At 63.7% G+C, this 14,551-nt stretch overlaps 1 protein-coding gene across 1 annotated transcript; it reads right to left on the reverse strand.

Annotated features, from left to right (window-relative positions):
- Positions 1-46: 46 nt before the first annotated feature.
- DDR2 (discoidin domain receptor tyrosine kinase 2) lies at positions 47-14,550 on the reverse strand. Its single transcript, XM_075156601.1, has 17 exons — positions 14,342-14,550; positions 8,218-8,315; positions 6,178-6,280; positions 5,824-6,055; positions 5,591-5,738; positions 5,329-5,434; positions 4,766-4,949; positions 4,444-4,687; positions 4,254-4,316; positions 3,971-4,101; positions 3,275-3,485; positions 2,529-2,752; positions 2,275-2,411; positions 1,665-1,856; positions 1,285-1,519; positions 617-766; positions 47-184 (listed from the first exon to the last, which is right to left on the reverse strand). Exons 1-17 carry the CDS (start codon positions 14,548-14,550, stop codon positions 47-49), a joined length of 2,805 nt encoding a protein of 934 aa, XP_075012702.1.
- Position 14,551: the final 1 nt, after the last annotated feature.

Raw genomic sequence — 14,551 nt, forward strand, 5'->3', positions numbered from 1 at the left:
CTGGGGATGGGGAGGGATGGGGACTGGGCTGGAGGGGAGCAAAGGGTCATTCTTCACTGGCTGACTCCTGGAGAAGGCGATGGATGTCCTGGAAGGAGGGACGATCTTTAGTGTCCCGTCTCCAGCAGCTGAGCATTAGCTTATAGACTGAGTCAGGGCAAAGTGCAGGCTGGGGAAGGTAGGTCTTCAAAACAAAAGACAAAGATGACAAAGGGAGAGAGTTACTGCCATGGAAACCAAAAAGCAAACTGCTCCTGGGGAGCCCTATTTCTGCATGCACTGGGGCGGGGGGCTGTGCTGCTGTGTGCCAGGGGCAAGGGGACCCCCAGACACCCCGGTGGGGGGCTGTGGACACCTGCTCACGTCTCCCAGCCTGGCTAAATGCCGGAGCAGGGTCAGCGGGCAAGCGGTGCCTTGGGCTGTGTAAAGCACAGGGTTTACTGGGCCGGGCGCTTCACCAGGACTCCTTCCCAGAGGATTTCCTGCCCATAACTCCCCCATAGCCAAGCTCCTTATCTGGCCACCTTAAGGCCTTTTCCCAGGTCCCCCAGTGTCCCAGGCACACCGCTGCCTGTCCTGTCCCATCCCGTCCCATCCCATCCTGTCCCATCCCTACCTGCCGGCCCTGGTCCCGGAAAAACTCGCCGGTGTTTTCGATGACTTGCTCGTCGGACAGCTGGGAGTAGGGCTGCTCCCGGCAGAGCGTGAAGGTCTCCCACAGTGTCACGCCGAACGCCCACACGTCACTGGCCGTCGTGAACTTGCCCTGGCCGGAGGGAGCAGAGCAAGGTTGGGCACGGGCATTACCCTGTCCTGCTCCATAAGCCCTACGTGCCCAGGGTTCAAAACTCTTTCTGGATGCTTCAGCTTCCAGATCTGGGCCCAGAGGGGGCTCTGTCCTGCAGACCTGCTCTCTGCCCGGGGCCAAGCTCCAGATCCAGCTTGCAGCAACTGCTCTGAGAGCTGGGGCTTGGTAAGGACCCAGCTCCCTGCAAAGACAAAAACTAACCCTGTTCCCTCTTCCAGGTCGGACCGCGGTCAGGAGAGGATGTCAAGCATCCTGCTCAAAGGCCGGGCACTGGGACACCAAAGATCACTATAGTCCCCCCATCCCACCTCAAAAAGCTCCTACCACTCCTGCTTTCTGCGTGCTTCACCCCAAAGCTGGGCTCCAGGGAGGAGAGACTTCCCTGTCCCTTCTGCACCCCCAGTCCAAGGAAAAGAGGCTGGGAGAAGCCCCAGAGCCATGCCAGTGTCCGTCAGAGGATCCCAGCCCCTGCGTACCAGCAGGATGCTCTCCCAGGACATCCAGCGGATGGGGAGCACCGCCCGCCCCTGGATGCGGTAGTAGTCCCCGCTGTAGAGGTTCCTGCTCATGCCGAAGTCGGCTATCTTGATGGTGTACTGCTTCCCCACCAGGCAGTTGCGTGTGGCCAGGTCTCGGTGCACGAAGTTGAGGGAGGAGAGGTACTTCATGCCGGAGGCAATCTGGGTGGCCATGAACCGCAGGTCGCTGTAGCTGCCGGGGGGGGACAAGGGAGGACTGAGGCGCCAGGAAGGACGGCAGCCGGGGGTACATGGCCCCAAGCGGGGTGCCCCACAGCCGGGCAGGGTGCCTAGAGCAGGCAGCCCTGCCCGCCCCTGCCCGTCCCGGGCGGTGCTACCTGACGGTGGGCGCGTGGCTGGCGGGGGGGCTGCCTGCCTGCTGGCGGGACAGGAACTGGTTGAGGTCTCCGTTCTCCATGTACTCGGTGATCATGCACAGCGGGTCGTCCGCGATGCACACTGCCAGCAGCCGGATGATGTTGGGGTCCTTCAGCCGCGACATGATCTTGATTTCCTTCAGAAAATCATTCCTTTCCGGAACAGAAACCACACAGATCGGATAGACAGACCCAGAGGGGCACGGAGGCGCGCACGGACCGGCCAAATTTGCCACCCACCTGCCCAAGCTTCATGGGGGACCCAGGAGCCCCCTCCCCTGGGACTGGGGGCCATGAGGAGGAGTTTGGGGCTGATCCGTGCACGGCTGTGGGGTGGACTCAAGTGGTAGATGGGGTGCTGGGGAGCTGGTTAGGACCAGCGAGGACCGAGAGTCCTGAATCGCGGCAGCCCAGCATCCCCAGATGGCTCAGGACACGTGTGGTCCTCACAGCTGCACCGAGCGCCCCGCCGCCAGAGGCAGGGGACACTTCCCAAGTGTCCCGGTTCTCCTGGGAGGGCTCTGCGCAGGGGGGAGCGATGCCAGGGCACGTGCACCCCTCGGCCCCGTACCTGGCATTCTTGTTGGCATCCGCTCGCAGCATCTTCACAGCCACCAGCACGGGGCGGTTGGAGCTGGCATCCAAGCCCTCCAGGGTAAAGTCCTTGCCCGTGAACTTCTCCATCCCCTCCACTTCGCAGAGGTGAACCTGGAGGGGGGCAACAGGCAGCCATTACCTCCACCAACCGACCGTCTCCCTCAGCCCCCGCGAACCGGGAAGAGCCTTGCCCGAGCCCTGCTCCGAGCAGGTCCAGCTCCCACTGACCTCCCCAAACTGGCCTTCTCCCAGCTTCTCCTTGAAGGTCAGCAGCTTCCTGGGGAACTCCTCGACGGCCACATCCTTGCCCGAGAGCAGGTCCATGGTGAGGGCCGGCACTGAGTAGGTGTTGCCGCCCGTTACGCCCTGCAGGTTCACGATGTCGGCCTCGGCGTAGTGGGGGACGCCCTCAGGGACGCTGGCCTGGGACGGCTTCATGGGGCCGCTGCAGCCTGGTGGGGAGACAGCATGGCCAGCCCTGCCATGGGTGTCCTCCCCATGCCGGGGCCGAGCACCCTCGGCTCGCTGGTACCCGCTTGTGCTCCAGCCACCAGCTTCTCCATCCCCATCCTCCCCAGAGCCCGCGCGCTGCCCTGGCATGGCTGGACTCCTGCAGACACCGCAGGCTGCTCCGCTCCTTCCCCATCACCGACAAATGCACCGACCCAGCCCCAAGTGCCAAATGAGCAGGGATCAGAGCCTGACCTCCGGATCATCAAGGAAGAGACGCTGGAGCATCCCAAGGACAGTGGTGGGGACACAGCTCAGCCCGGCGCAGACACCGGTGATGGCTCTTGGCCACAGGCTTTGTGTGACCCCCGAGCGGGATGTGCGGGAGCTCATGCAACATCCTCCCCACCCCTCTGTGCCAAAATGTTTGGAGCTTGGCCAAAAGCTGGGAATGGGCAGAGGGGCAGTGTTGGGCTCGGTGCATGGTAGATGCCTCTCAGCACGCAGGGTGTCCCGGCTCTCACCCGTGTCCTCCTCCCCCGGGGTGAACTCGGGCAGCTTGCGGATCAGGCGGGAGGGCTCCTGATAGTCGGGGCCCAGGGGGAATATGCGGTCGTAGGTGGAGCTGGACTCCTGCTCGCTGGAGGAGGAGGAGCGGTTGTGGTTGAACATGCTGGATTCACTGGGCAGGGAGAGGCTGACAGTCATTTCGTCATCCAGCATCCTCCGTGACGCCTGCGAGAGAGGGACGAGGGAGGAGAGAGCTGGGACGGCGGGTCTCCGCAGCACTGGTGGGATGGGGTCTCCTGTGCTCCATGGCACCGTGGCCATGCCCAGCCCTGAGCCCCCCTCTCTGGTGCCCTGTCCCTGGGGCGCATTTGACCTCGTGTCCCCTGCTTCTATTGTCTGCCTCTAGGGAGAAGAGCCTGGCTCCATCACCTCCGTGACTGCCGGGGGGCTACAGCGAGAACCCCTCGGGCTCCTCTTCCCCAGCCCAGCTTCAGGACAGAAGGATGGACAAGCAGGCAGGTCCCAAAGTCACCGCCCTGCTCAACTAAATCCCCTTTTTTGGGCTGCAAATCTCAGCCTTCCCCAGGAGGGGAAGGGAGCATCAGCCCCTGCACGGACTCTGCTTTCCCCGTGCTGAGCTCCCAGGAGAACCTGCCCGGGACAAGCCTGCCGCGATGGGGCACCTCACCAGCCACCCCACCCTTGCCCACCTTCTCTAGCATCTTCTGCCAGAACTGCCGCCACAGTATGATGACGATGATGGCCACCAGGATGAAGATGATCGCCACCAGGCACCCGATCAGGATGCGCGTGTTGCTGTCGTCTACCTTGAGTGTGGGGTCTGGCAGAAGGAGGGGACAGCAAGAGCCGGTCATGCCAGGGCAAGGGGAAAGCCTTCATTGGGTGGGACAGAGCCCCCACAGAGCATGTCCCCACAGGGAGGTGACTCCAGCCTCTGCCTGGCTCGGGGTGACAGGCTTTTCAATGCCTTACCGTACGTGGTGGGCACCATGGGAGCCTCGGGGGGAGCCACTGAGTTGTTGTACATGGCTGCATCTGGCAAGGCAGAAGAGAAGGGCATCAGGGTGGGGGGCATGGGTGCCCCACAGCCCCGGTCCCTCCTTGAAACCCCCCTCAGGAGGGTCCGGTCCCTTTGGGAACCGTGGCTTGTGGTGGCGGGTACCCGACTGGAAGGTGATCTCGCTGAACATCATCCAGGCGTCGGCAAAGTAGTACTGGCACTTGATGGCGCTGGCCATGCGGTGGAGCAGGGGCACGGTGACGAAGCGGGCGCTGGGGTTCACGTCATCCAGCACCAGCACCGAGGAGACGGCGCTGGGCTCCCACTCGCTGGCGTCGGCGCGGAAGTAGCACTGCACCTCCTTGAAGATCTTCACCCCTTTGGCGAACATGTTGTTGCAGTGGACCTGTGGAGCAGCCCGTCAGCGTGGCCATGGCAGGGGAAGGGGACAGGGGACAGGGGACAGGGCAGGGGGTGCGCGGACCTTCATGGCAGTGAAGTTCCTGATGCGGTCGAACTCGAAGGTGATCTCCACGTAGCCGCCGGCGGTGCTCTCGTTGCGCCAGCCCACGTAGTCGTAGCCCGGCCAGACGTGGTACTCGTGGGTCTGCGTGAAGTCGTCCAGCCCCGACACCCCGTCCGTCAGCTGGCCCAGGCCCTCCGTCATGCTGGCGCGTGCGAGGGGGGAAAGGGAGCGTGACTCTCGCCAACGCCACAAACCTGCCAGTGCCCGGCACCCCCCCCAGCAGCTCCTTGCAGCCCCTGGGAAATTTGGGAGGGCTTTTTTTGTGCTTCTTGAGGTTCTCTCTGGAAAGGGCTGCAGGATGCTGACTGTGTGGTGCAGTTAGAAAGAAGGGCTGGGGCTGCTGCCCCCATCACGCTGTCCCCGTCACCATGTGCAGCCTTCCCAGAGCTGGCCATGTCCCCCGCTTCGGGGAGACCCCAAGTATTTGCTCCGCTGAGGATGAGCATGCCAGCCTGCAAACGCTCATCCCCCCCTGCCCGGCGCAGCACCCACCCTGTGCGGAAGCCCCCCCCAGTCCTCACCTGTACCCGAACGCCCCGTCGTACACCGAGTCGTTCAGGTAGATGACAGTGCCCCCGGGAAGGACGAGCTGCTGCCCGGCCGGCGCGTTGTAGGACACCAGCCCGTCTGTGGGGAGCAGAGGGTGAGTAGCCGCCCGTGCTGGACACCTCGCTGCCAGTGAGCCCTGCCAGTCCCCGGTGGGACAGACAGCCCCCAGCAGACAGACAGCCCCACAGCCGGGCTCTGGGGACACGGGGAAGGGCGCAGGACAGTGCCACCCACCCAACCAGACGCAGCCGTACAGCTCCACGCGCAGGCAGACGTTCATGGAGTGGTCGGTGACGGGGATGAAGCGGACGAAGCGGGCGATGAGAGGCGGCTCCAGGTCCTTGAGGACAATGTCGTAGGGGTTGGTGTTTCCCTCCAGCACCTGGGGAGAAGAGAGAAGCGTGGTGGGGACGGGCAGGTGCAGCCCCCCACCCTCCTCCCAGCGCAGCCCCCAACCACCTTCTCACCTGCTTCCCGTGCCGGTTCCTCCAGGAGATCCAGCGGGTGCCGTCCCGGCTGTAGTTGATCTTATACATGGGGGCAAACTCGTTGCCGTGGCCCCCGGCGTGGCGCCCCTGGGTGCCCACCAGCGTGATGAAGTGCAGGGCGCGCAGGTCGATCTGCAGGAACTCCTTCAGGTCGTCGGGCTCCACCGGGATCTCGGGGCACCAGGCGCCATCGCCGTCCTCCGAGTCCAGTCTGCGAACCCAGAGCGGAGGAGCCGTTTGCAGGCGGCCGAAGCCGGCCCCCGTGCCCCCCTTCTGCCTCTCCGTGGCAGCCCAGATCCTGCCGTGGCTGTCGCGGGAGGGTCCCCCACTCACCGTCCGTACTTGGCGGCTGTGGACTCGGACCACTGGCTGGAGGCCGAGATGTCCTCGTCGGGGATGTGCCCGCCCGACATTCCCAAGGGGTACCGGCACACCGCTGCAACGAGACCGATGGGGTGCTGAGTGGGCACCTCACCTCCTCACCTCCCCGGCTGAGATAGGTGCCAAAATACAGCATGGCACTGCCAGGGCTGGGGCACATCCACAGCGCTGCGGGCGCTGCAGCCCAGGCAGCTCAGGAGCAGCACTCTCCATCCCTCCGGCTTATGGAGAGGGGATGAAGCACGACGGGATGGTTCTGCACAGGCAGACACCTGCCCGGGCAAATGGGGCCACTGGCCAGAGATGGATGCCAGTCCAGCTCGAAGCGAAGCTGAGAGCAAGAAGAGGCAGCGCTCCAAGGGCTGCTGGACGCACCCGGTCCCCGGCCCCACAGATCCCTTCGGCCCTGCTGGCAAGCATTTCAGCTGCGGTGGAGGGAGAGCCCGTGGGCTGGCACTGCTGTCCCCATGCTGCTCGTTCTGGGGGCACCCAGAGGGCTCGCTCCAGAAGCCACTCGCCCAAAAAACCCACCCGCAGCAACCTGTTCTCGGCCGTGCCGCCCCGCTGCTCCCCCCACCTGCCTGGAGGAACAAGTGACAAAGGCAGGCGCTCGCCCTCCCCGCTGGCCCACGGCTCCCATCGCCAGCCCTGCTCCCGCCCCGGCTGCGAGTGGAAAAGTACCCGAGGTGGCGGGCGGGCTGCGTCCCCGAGCGGCAGCCAGCTGCCCCAGCACCGCATCCACGCCGCTTCCCAGGAGTTATTTTTTCACGCCCGGCTGCCAAGAGAGCTGCTGAAAGGCCGGCTTGTTTGGCCGTGTTTACTGTCTGGCCGCCGGCTCCATCCCACAGCGCTCCCTCCGCACGCCGCCCCGAGCAAACACCCGCACCGAGGCGGCAGGGCCCAGGTGAGGATGCGGTGCCGGGGCCGCCTCCTGCCCCCACGGCCTCCGGCTCGCCCGGTGCTGCGCTGGCAAGCAGCCCGCGTCCCAGCGTGCGGTGCTGCCCGGCAGCTGGCTCCCGTCCCCGGGTCCCCGCGCCACAGGGACCATCTCCTGCATCCGACAGAGGGATGGGTGCATCTTCAGCATGAGCACTGGCACGGTGGGGAGCATCTCTTCTTGTCTCCAGCTCTCCCATCTGTGGTGCTCTGCAGGGTGCAACTCCCACAGAATTCCCATTTAATTCTTGCCGAACATGGAGCCAGCTCAGCTCCTCTGCCCTAGGTAATAACCACCCTGGCCAGGCAAAGCCGCAGCTGCCAGCCCTGGATGGCTGCAGAAGAAACAGGATTGCTTCCTTGAGACCCAGCAAACTCTTCCCATGGATGGAAGAAGCCTTTGAAGGGACTTGTCACAGGGATGCCCCAGGGAAACCCCGATGCGCCGAAGGAGCCTGGGCTCTGTGTCCATCCCTGCAGCGCAGGAAGGGGGCTGAGCCCTGCAGAAACAACCATTTAAAGACACTTCTCTCGCTGACGTCCGGTGCAGTGTTGTGGTTTCTGAGGAGAAGCCAGGCACCTAGTCAAGCCGCTTTACTAAAGCCAACCTTGGTTTGCTGCAAAACCGCCAAAGAAAGCACATCCCAGCGGCAGCAAACAATACCCCGGTGCTTTGCCTTCTGCACGCCGCAGCCTCAAAGCTGAACGGGCTCAATGAGCCCCTGCTGGAGAATGGTCCCACTCAGAGCCCGGGGCTCCGGCTGCAGCACTTGGCCTGTACCCCAATGCCCTGGCAGCCCGCCGGTGCCAGGACAGGTGCCCATGGCACGCAGAGGATGCTTTCTGGGACACCGGCGGTGGCTGAGACCTGTGCAGGACAGCAGAGTGTCCCAGGCAGGCAGGGGTTGAGGGGCCATCACACACTGCTCCCAGTGCCAGGAAAGTGACGGTGATGGTGGAGATGACGTGAGCCCAAGCTCGGACGCCCTGGCAGGAGCACAGCCCAGGGAAACGCACCTCGCGCCTCTGCAGCCGCCTGGTCCCCATCTCACTTACCCGGGTTGACCTGGGCTCTCGCACCCTGTGGGATGTGCAGCAGCAGCAGCAGCAGCAGCAGGAGGGCTGGTCTGGGGGGGGCTGGCATGTCGGCAGTCCTGCGGAGACAGAGCCGGGACTTGTCACTCCAAGGCAGCTGAGCTGCGCGGGAATGCCCGTCCTGCTTGGGGTGGCCGGCCAAGGACAGGACCCTGTGTCCCCACCTCAGCCTCGGAGGAGGAGCAGAGCCCCAAGCCTCATGTCTGTGAGGGTGGTCAAAGAGGTCCCGGTGTCCCATCCCTTCTGCCACCACCCCTCGGGAGCCACAGCGTCATGGTGCTGCGCCGATGCAGCCTTGGCAAAGGCAGGTAACGCGGCCCTGCCGCGTCCCTGGAGCTGGCCACATGAAATGGCCACGGGACCCACACAAACATCCCAGGGCTTTGCTCGGGGCCGGCGCCGTCCGGCTCCACCGATGGGCAGAAAGGCTCCGGCTGGGCCACCCGCCCTCGGATGGCTTTGAAAGCAAGACGTTGCACAACCCCGTCATATAACAAAATAATAGCACGTTGCAACACGCGGTTTCCCTGCCTTCTGGCTCGGGAGAGATAATAGCAGATAATCGCCCGAGATTTACAGCATGTTTATTGTGACAGTTCTCCTTGGCAGAGCGGTTCTCGGGGACAAGGGTGACACAGAAAGGTGTGACGGAGGGCATGGGAGCCAGCTTGCACCCGCTGCCTCCTGGGGAGCGGTGGGATGGGGCTGGAGGGGACCTGGGGGTCCTGGCAATGGGGCTTGGGCTGCAGCAAGGGGAGCAAAAGGGCTGGTACTGGCGAGGCTCCTCGGAGCAGGGTGCAGCCTGTGGCACGAGGGGATCCCCCCCGGCCCCAGCCCCGGGACGTGCCCGCCATCTGGGTCAGCACTGCCGCCACAGCCACTTCGCAGGGCAGCGGCCATCGCCCTGGCTAGCCCTCGGCTGCCAGGAGCCCCCAGAGCCCGAGCAGCTCCTGCTGTGCCCCCACACCTCTGGGAAGTGCCCTGGGGCACAGCACCAGGCCGGGGGATGCACCAGGGACACCGGGCGAAACCCAGCGTCCCCTAAACGTCACCAGCCCCACTCCAGGTTCCCCCTCCCCTTTTTTGCCAAGGGGACATTTGTCCTCCTGGGACAGCCGTTTACATGGGCACTGGATGCAGAGTAGTCCTCTTTTTATTAAAAAAGGCTATTTTAATCTAGTTTACGTGCACATTAACCTTTGCAGGAACAACTTACTAACCTGGGGGTGAAGTGACCATGGCTCCTGGCCAAACGGGACCTGGCTGCACCTGAGTGCTGGGGTAAATCCCAGGCGAGTCCCGCCGTGCCAGGGGACTGGCTGGCAGGTCCCCGAGCTGGCCCAAGACCAGTGACGCCACAGGTGGGTGCCTGATTGTGTCCCTGCACCCACCCCACGCGGGGACCCGCAACCTTGTCCCCACCGCCGAGAGAAAGCCCAAACCCACCCTGAACCAGCTGCCACACGGCGGATGCCTCCATCCTGCGGAGCCCAGCTGGGAGGTGCTGGATACGGCCCTGCTCGCTGGCAAACCCGGGGCTTGGCATGGCAGGAGCGAGGCAGGCTCGCTGTGACCATGCCAGCACCCAAGGGGAGCGCAAAGCCCGGGGAGCTGCCACCCACACCCTGCTAGAGGCTCTCTGCACCCAGCAGTGCGCTGCTGGGTTCCCTGGGGGTCTCTGCTAAACACCACGAGCCCTGCAGGAGGTACAAATAAACACCTGGACTTAAGGTGATTTTTTCTCCCCTTTTTTTCTATTTTTTTTTGGAAAAGCACCTATGCAGTTGCTTTTTTTTTTTTTTTCCTATTCCCAGCTGGGAAAGTTTAGTTAGTTGCAACTAACTCAGCTGCAACTGGGAATTTCAGCTGCATCGCTGAGAGGCATGCATGAGGCTCCCGTGTTTGATGATGGCCAGTTGCCCCAACATTAAAATCTCAATTTCCTTCTGCATTCCAAAAAACATCCACGGGATATTTTTTCCCCACTATTCTTTCAGGCTGAGTAAACTCTTGAAGCATCAGGATACCAGATGCCGTAATCTCCCACAGGGAATACATTTACATTTAGTCTAATATAGGGAAATTATCCCCACGCAGCCGTTGTGAAGTGCTCGTCGCTCCTCGGGGGAGCGGGGCTGGGGGACAGCGGGGAGACGGTGGCTCAGGCGCTGAGGCTGGGGGCTAAGGGACAGGCGGTCAAACCGGCCGAGCAGTATTGGCAACCCAGCTGGAAATCATTTTTGTTCCACCAGCCCTGCAAAAGGGATGGCTTTGCAACGTTTTGTCTGAAAATGTTTGCTGAAAATTTTCAATCACTGGAAATTTTTAGTGCAGAGAGATTTTGGAGCTCCTCCCTGGTGTCACTTGGGCTTGGGAGCTTCCCTCAGCTGCTGTTTTTTTCTTTTTTTCCCCCTTTTTATTTCCCCCCTTCCTATTCTACTGAAATCACCAGGGAAAATTAGCGGAAAAAAAAATTAAATCCGCATTTGTTTAGAGACAAACCCAGCGGTCTCTCTCGCTCCCAGCCCGCACTGGCTGGTGAAGTCCCCAGCCCACTTCCCAGGTGGGCACCGCCGTCCTCGCCGGCACTGGAGGAGCATCGTCCATGGGGAGGGGGGTGGAGGGCAGCAGCCCGCAGCCCCTGCGCACGCCAGGTCGCGGGTCTGCCACGGCTCCCGTTGCAGAGCCCCCCGTCCTCGCATGGGGCCGGGGGCTCCCCTCCTGCTGGGATGGCAGGTGGGTGGGACACGCCAGGAACGTCCCCGAGTGGCGAGAGGCTCCCTGTGACCCTGCACCATGACCCAAGGCACGCGGTGTTCAATAAGGGGGTTCGGGACTCCCCGCCCCAGCTGGCGATACAGCCCCCAGCACGCTGTCCTGCCCGCGCAGCCTTGGCGGGAGCGCAGTGCAGCATGCCGGGACCCGTAGTCCCCCTTCCCTCCAAAAATGCCATTTTAGACCTTCGCTGGCCTGGATGCAGCCCCATTTTCTGCAGCGGCAAGCGCCTCCCCAGCCGCGGGCTGGCTGGCTCAGCCAGGGGCATCGCAGCCGTGCACGGTGCGAGTTGCGGCTGGCACGTCCCCATGGCTGCCGGCTGCCCCGGAGAGACCTGCCAGCAGCACAGCCCATGGCCGTGGGGCTGGGGACATGGTCCTGCGGGTGCTGCACCCAGCAAGCACCCCCGCCAGCCAAAAACTTGCAGTCGTCCTCCTCCGTGACGCCGTGCCATGGTGCACGGCGTCGCCCCGCCACGGTGCAGGGCTGCACAGCATCGCTCTGCCACGGTGCAGGGCTGGGAAGCCACAAGCAGGTCCCCAGCACCAGGATGGGGGGCAAGATGCGCAGGAGCACCAGACCGGTGGCCCTGTGTCCCCTCCCCAGTGTGACCTGGTGCCCGGCTGGGGGACCCTGGGGACAGCGGGGCCTCTCTGGCTGGCCAGCACCACCGCCGGCTCTGCCAACAGAAACACAGGCGGGAGCCGAGGAGGGACACCAGGAAGCGCTGGCCTGGCACAAGGCACGGGGGGATCGCTGGCAGCCAGGGGGGGAAAAATGGAGAGAAGGGGCCAAATGTCACCTCCCTGGGTGGGGACGCTGCTCTGCTGCTGCCCCAGCAGACCCGCAACCCCGGCCCCTCTGCATGGGCTCCGCCGTGGAGCACGGGTGACCCCACATCCCCCCAAAATCCCAAAGCCGGTGGGGGGCAAACGCCTCCCCATGCGCCCGAGAGCGACTCACCGGAGCAGGGAGGCGGTGGCGGGCGGGCTCCTCGCCCCTCGCCCGGGCCGGGGGAGCCAGGCGAGGAGCGAACTTCCCCGGGCTGATGCAAGATGCCTCTGGGAGCGCGTTTGCATTCTGCGGATTCCTGGGAGCCGGCCAGAAATCCCACAATCCTACATCTTGCACATTTGGTTTCAATTAGGGAGCGGAGAGGGGGAGCCAGTCACCAATCCAGGCTGGCTTTTCGGCAGAGGTTATTTTCCTCGGCCCAGGGGAATGTGTGCAAAGCTATAATTTACAGCAAAACCCATTCATAGCGCGAGAGAAAAAAATAAAAAAAAAAATCCCCGTGGCCAGTGAGGGAACTTAAAGCAATAGGCAGCGTTTTGCTTTCCAGCACTCGCCCCTGCGGCTGCGGGATGGCACGCATGTCCGGGACCCTCCTCCTGCGCTGTGGGGTGCAGGGGCCAGGCAGGACACCCCCAAAATGCGGGTGATGGAGGCATTCCACGAGGCCGCACTGCTGGCCCAGAGGGTCCCGCACAGTCTGCCCCGCTCCGGGCCCCCGGTGGGAAGGGTGCCGGGCTCCTGCGCGGGCACATGCGGCCAGGACACCGGCCGGAGAGCCGACCTGCCCTGGCACGTGGCGCGGAAGCGACGCTCTGGCTCCCCGAGCTGCACACCGAGCTCGTGGTTTTACATCATTTCCAGGCACTAGCTTGGCACTGCGGCCACCGACTACGCAACGCGGCAGGGAGAAAATAATAATAATCGGCTCACGTTAATTTTTGTGCAATAGCTAAAAATGCAATTTAAAAAACACTTATAAAAAAAAAAGCAACTTTTTTTCAGACTGGTGTTTTGGCTGTATTTTATGCCAGCACCCACACTGCTGTGGGAGGGAAGCAGCACCCCTGGCAGCAGGCCAGCGGCCCCCAAAAAACACTCTGGTCCCGCAGGGCACCCCACAGCCCTAGGGCTGCAGCCTTGCTCCTAAACCAACCTCCTCGCTAGCCTGTCTGCTCTCTAGACAAACCAACCGAGTCACGGGCAGGGAAAGCCATCCACTGCCCACACCAGGACGCCGGCGACCCTCGCCACTGCCACCAGGGAGGGGCTGCGGTGCCAGCCCAGCCACGGGTGCAGCAAGGCAGAGCAGCACAGCTGCCTGCGGGCTGGCAGGGAGGAGCAGGCAGGGAGCAGGTTAGTGCAGTGCCCGCTGCAGGGCTCCGCACCATGCCCTGGCGCGCAGCCCCAGATCAGCTGGCAGGGAGATGCCCTCGCCCGCGCACAGGCTGCCCTACGTGCACGCCAGCACAAGCGCCGGCCGGCTCCGCTCCGCCCCGCTCCCCTCCTGCTACCTGGAATTGGCGCTCAAATAACTTAGCGGCGGCCAGCGCCGCGTCGCTCTATCCCAGAAACTAATGCAAAGGTGTTGGTGTGCAAACAGAGCCAAAAAGCCAAAGCAAATACCTCCCCTCCATCCCTCCCAGTGCTCGGGGAGCCAGCTGGAGCAGCGATCCCCCAGGCTCACCGTGCAGCCCCTTGTTCCTGCTTGGCGCTGGTCCTGGGGCCACGTGCATCCCCCCCAAGGTGGGCCACGCTGTGCTCTGGCTGCCGCCTGCCCCATGTCCAGGAGGAGCAGCTTCAGGGGAGCCCGCCTGCTCCCCGGGGAGCAGAGATGTCCCTTCCCCACGGTGGCTGCTCCCAGGGCCCGGCAGAGCCGGTGGGCAGGGGGAGGCGGTGGTGCAGACCACCCGCAGCACTCCACACTGGCTCCTCGCATCCGCTCTGGCCCCCATCCCGGGCCATCTCCCCCGGGACCCGTGGCCGCCAGCCTGCCTCGGCCACACACAGCCCAGCTGGCCCATGGCGAGCCATGGGCAGCCACGGCACTGGCCGGGACCCCCCGCATGGCCCCAGCTGCCCAGGCACGCTGCCTGGGGAGCCGAGTGCTCAGCTGAGCCTGAGGTGCCCAACAGACACCTTGGCACTCGGGGGGCTTTGCAACTTCTTTTGGGGGGAGCGGTTTGGGCCCATTCCCAGCCCTGCAAAGGAAAATCCCTCCCCAGGCAGCTGCAGGGCAGTGGGTGGCTGTGCCACCCCACCCCAGGGGCTGCAGCGGGACTTGGGAGCAGCAGAGGGGCCAGTCGAGCACCATCTCCCCTCCCAAAAAGGAGGGAAGGCAGCAGAGCCCCTCTGCCCAAGGGAACGGGGACACCACGCTTCGGAGCGGTGGGCTCTGGCAGGAGCCAAAGAGCCCTCCCTGGAAAAGCAGATGGCACGTGATGCTGCTGGAGGGCACCGTGCCAGGCTGGTGTCACCCCGAGCACTCCGGCAGTGTTGCACACCCACCCGTTCTTACCTGCTCAAGGCTTGCTGCCACTTACAGAAATTCAAGAGGAAAGCGCAGCCCTCTGCTTCCTCCAGACACGAAACAAGTGCCACGGGCCCGGGGACCTGCCTGCGACCCCCCCGGGCAGCAGCTGCTGCTGAGCTGGGCAGAGCGGGGCACTCGGCGTGACGCAGTCGGATCTCTGCTCTATGAGTAGAGCCTCTGCAGGAAGCCACCATC

This window comes from Calonectris borealis, chromosome 8 (genome assembly GCF_964195595.1).
Source record: "Calonectris borealis chromosome 8, bCalBor7.hap1.2, whole genome shotgun sequence".
NCBI lineage: Eukaryota > Metazoa > Chordata > Aves > Procellariiformes > Procellariidae > Calonectris > Calonectris borealis.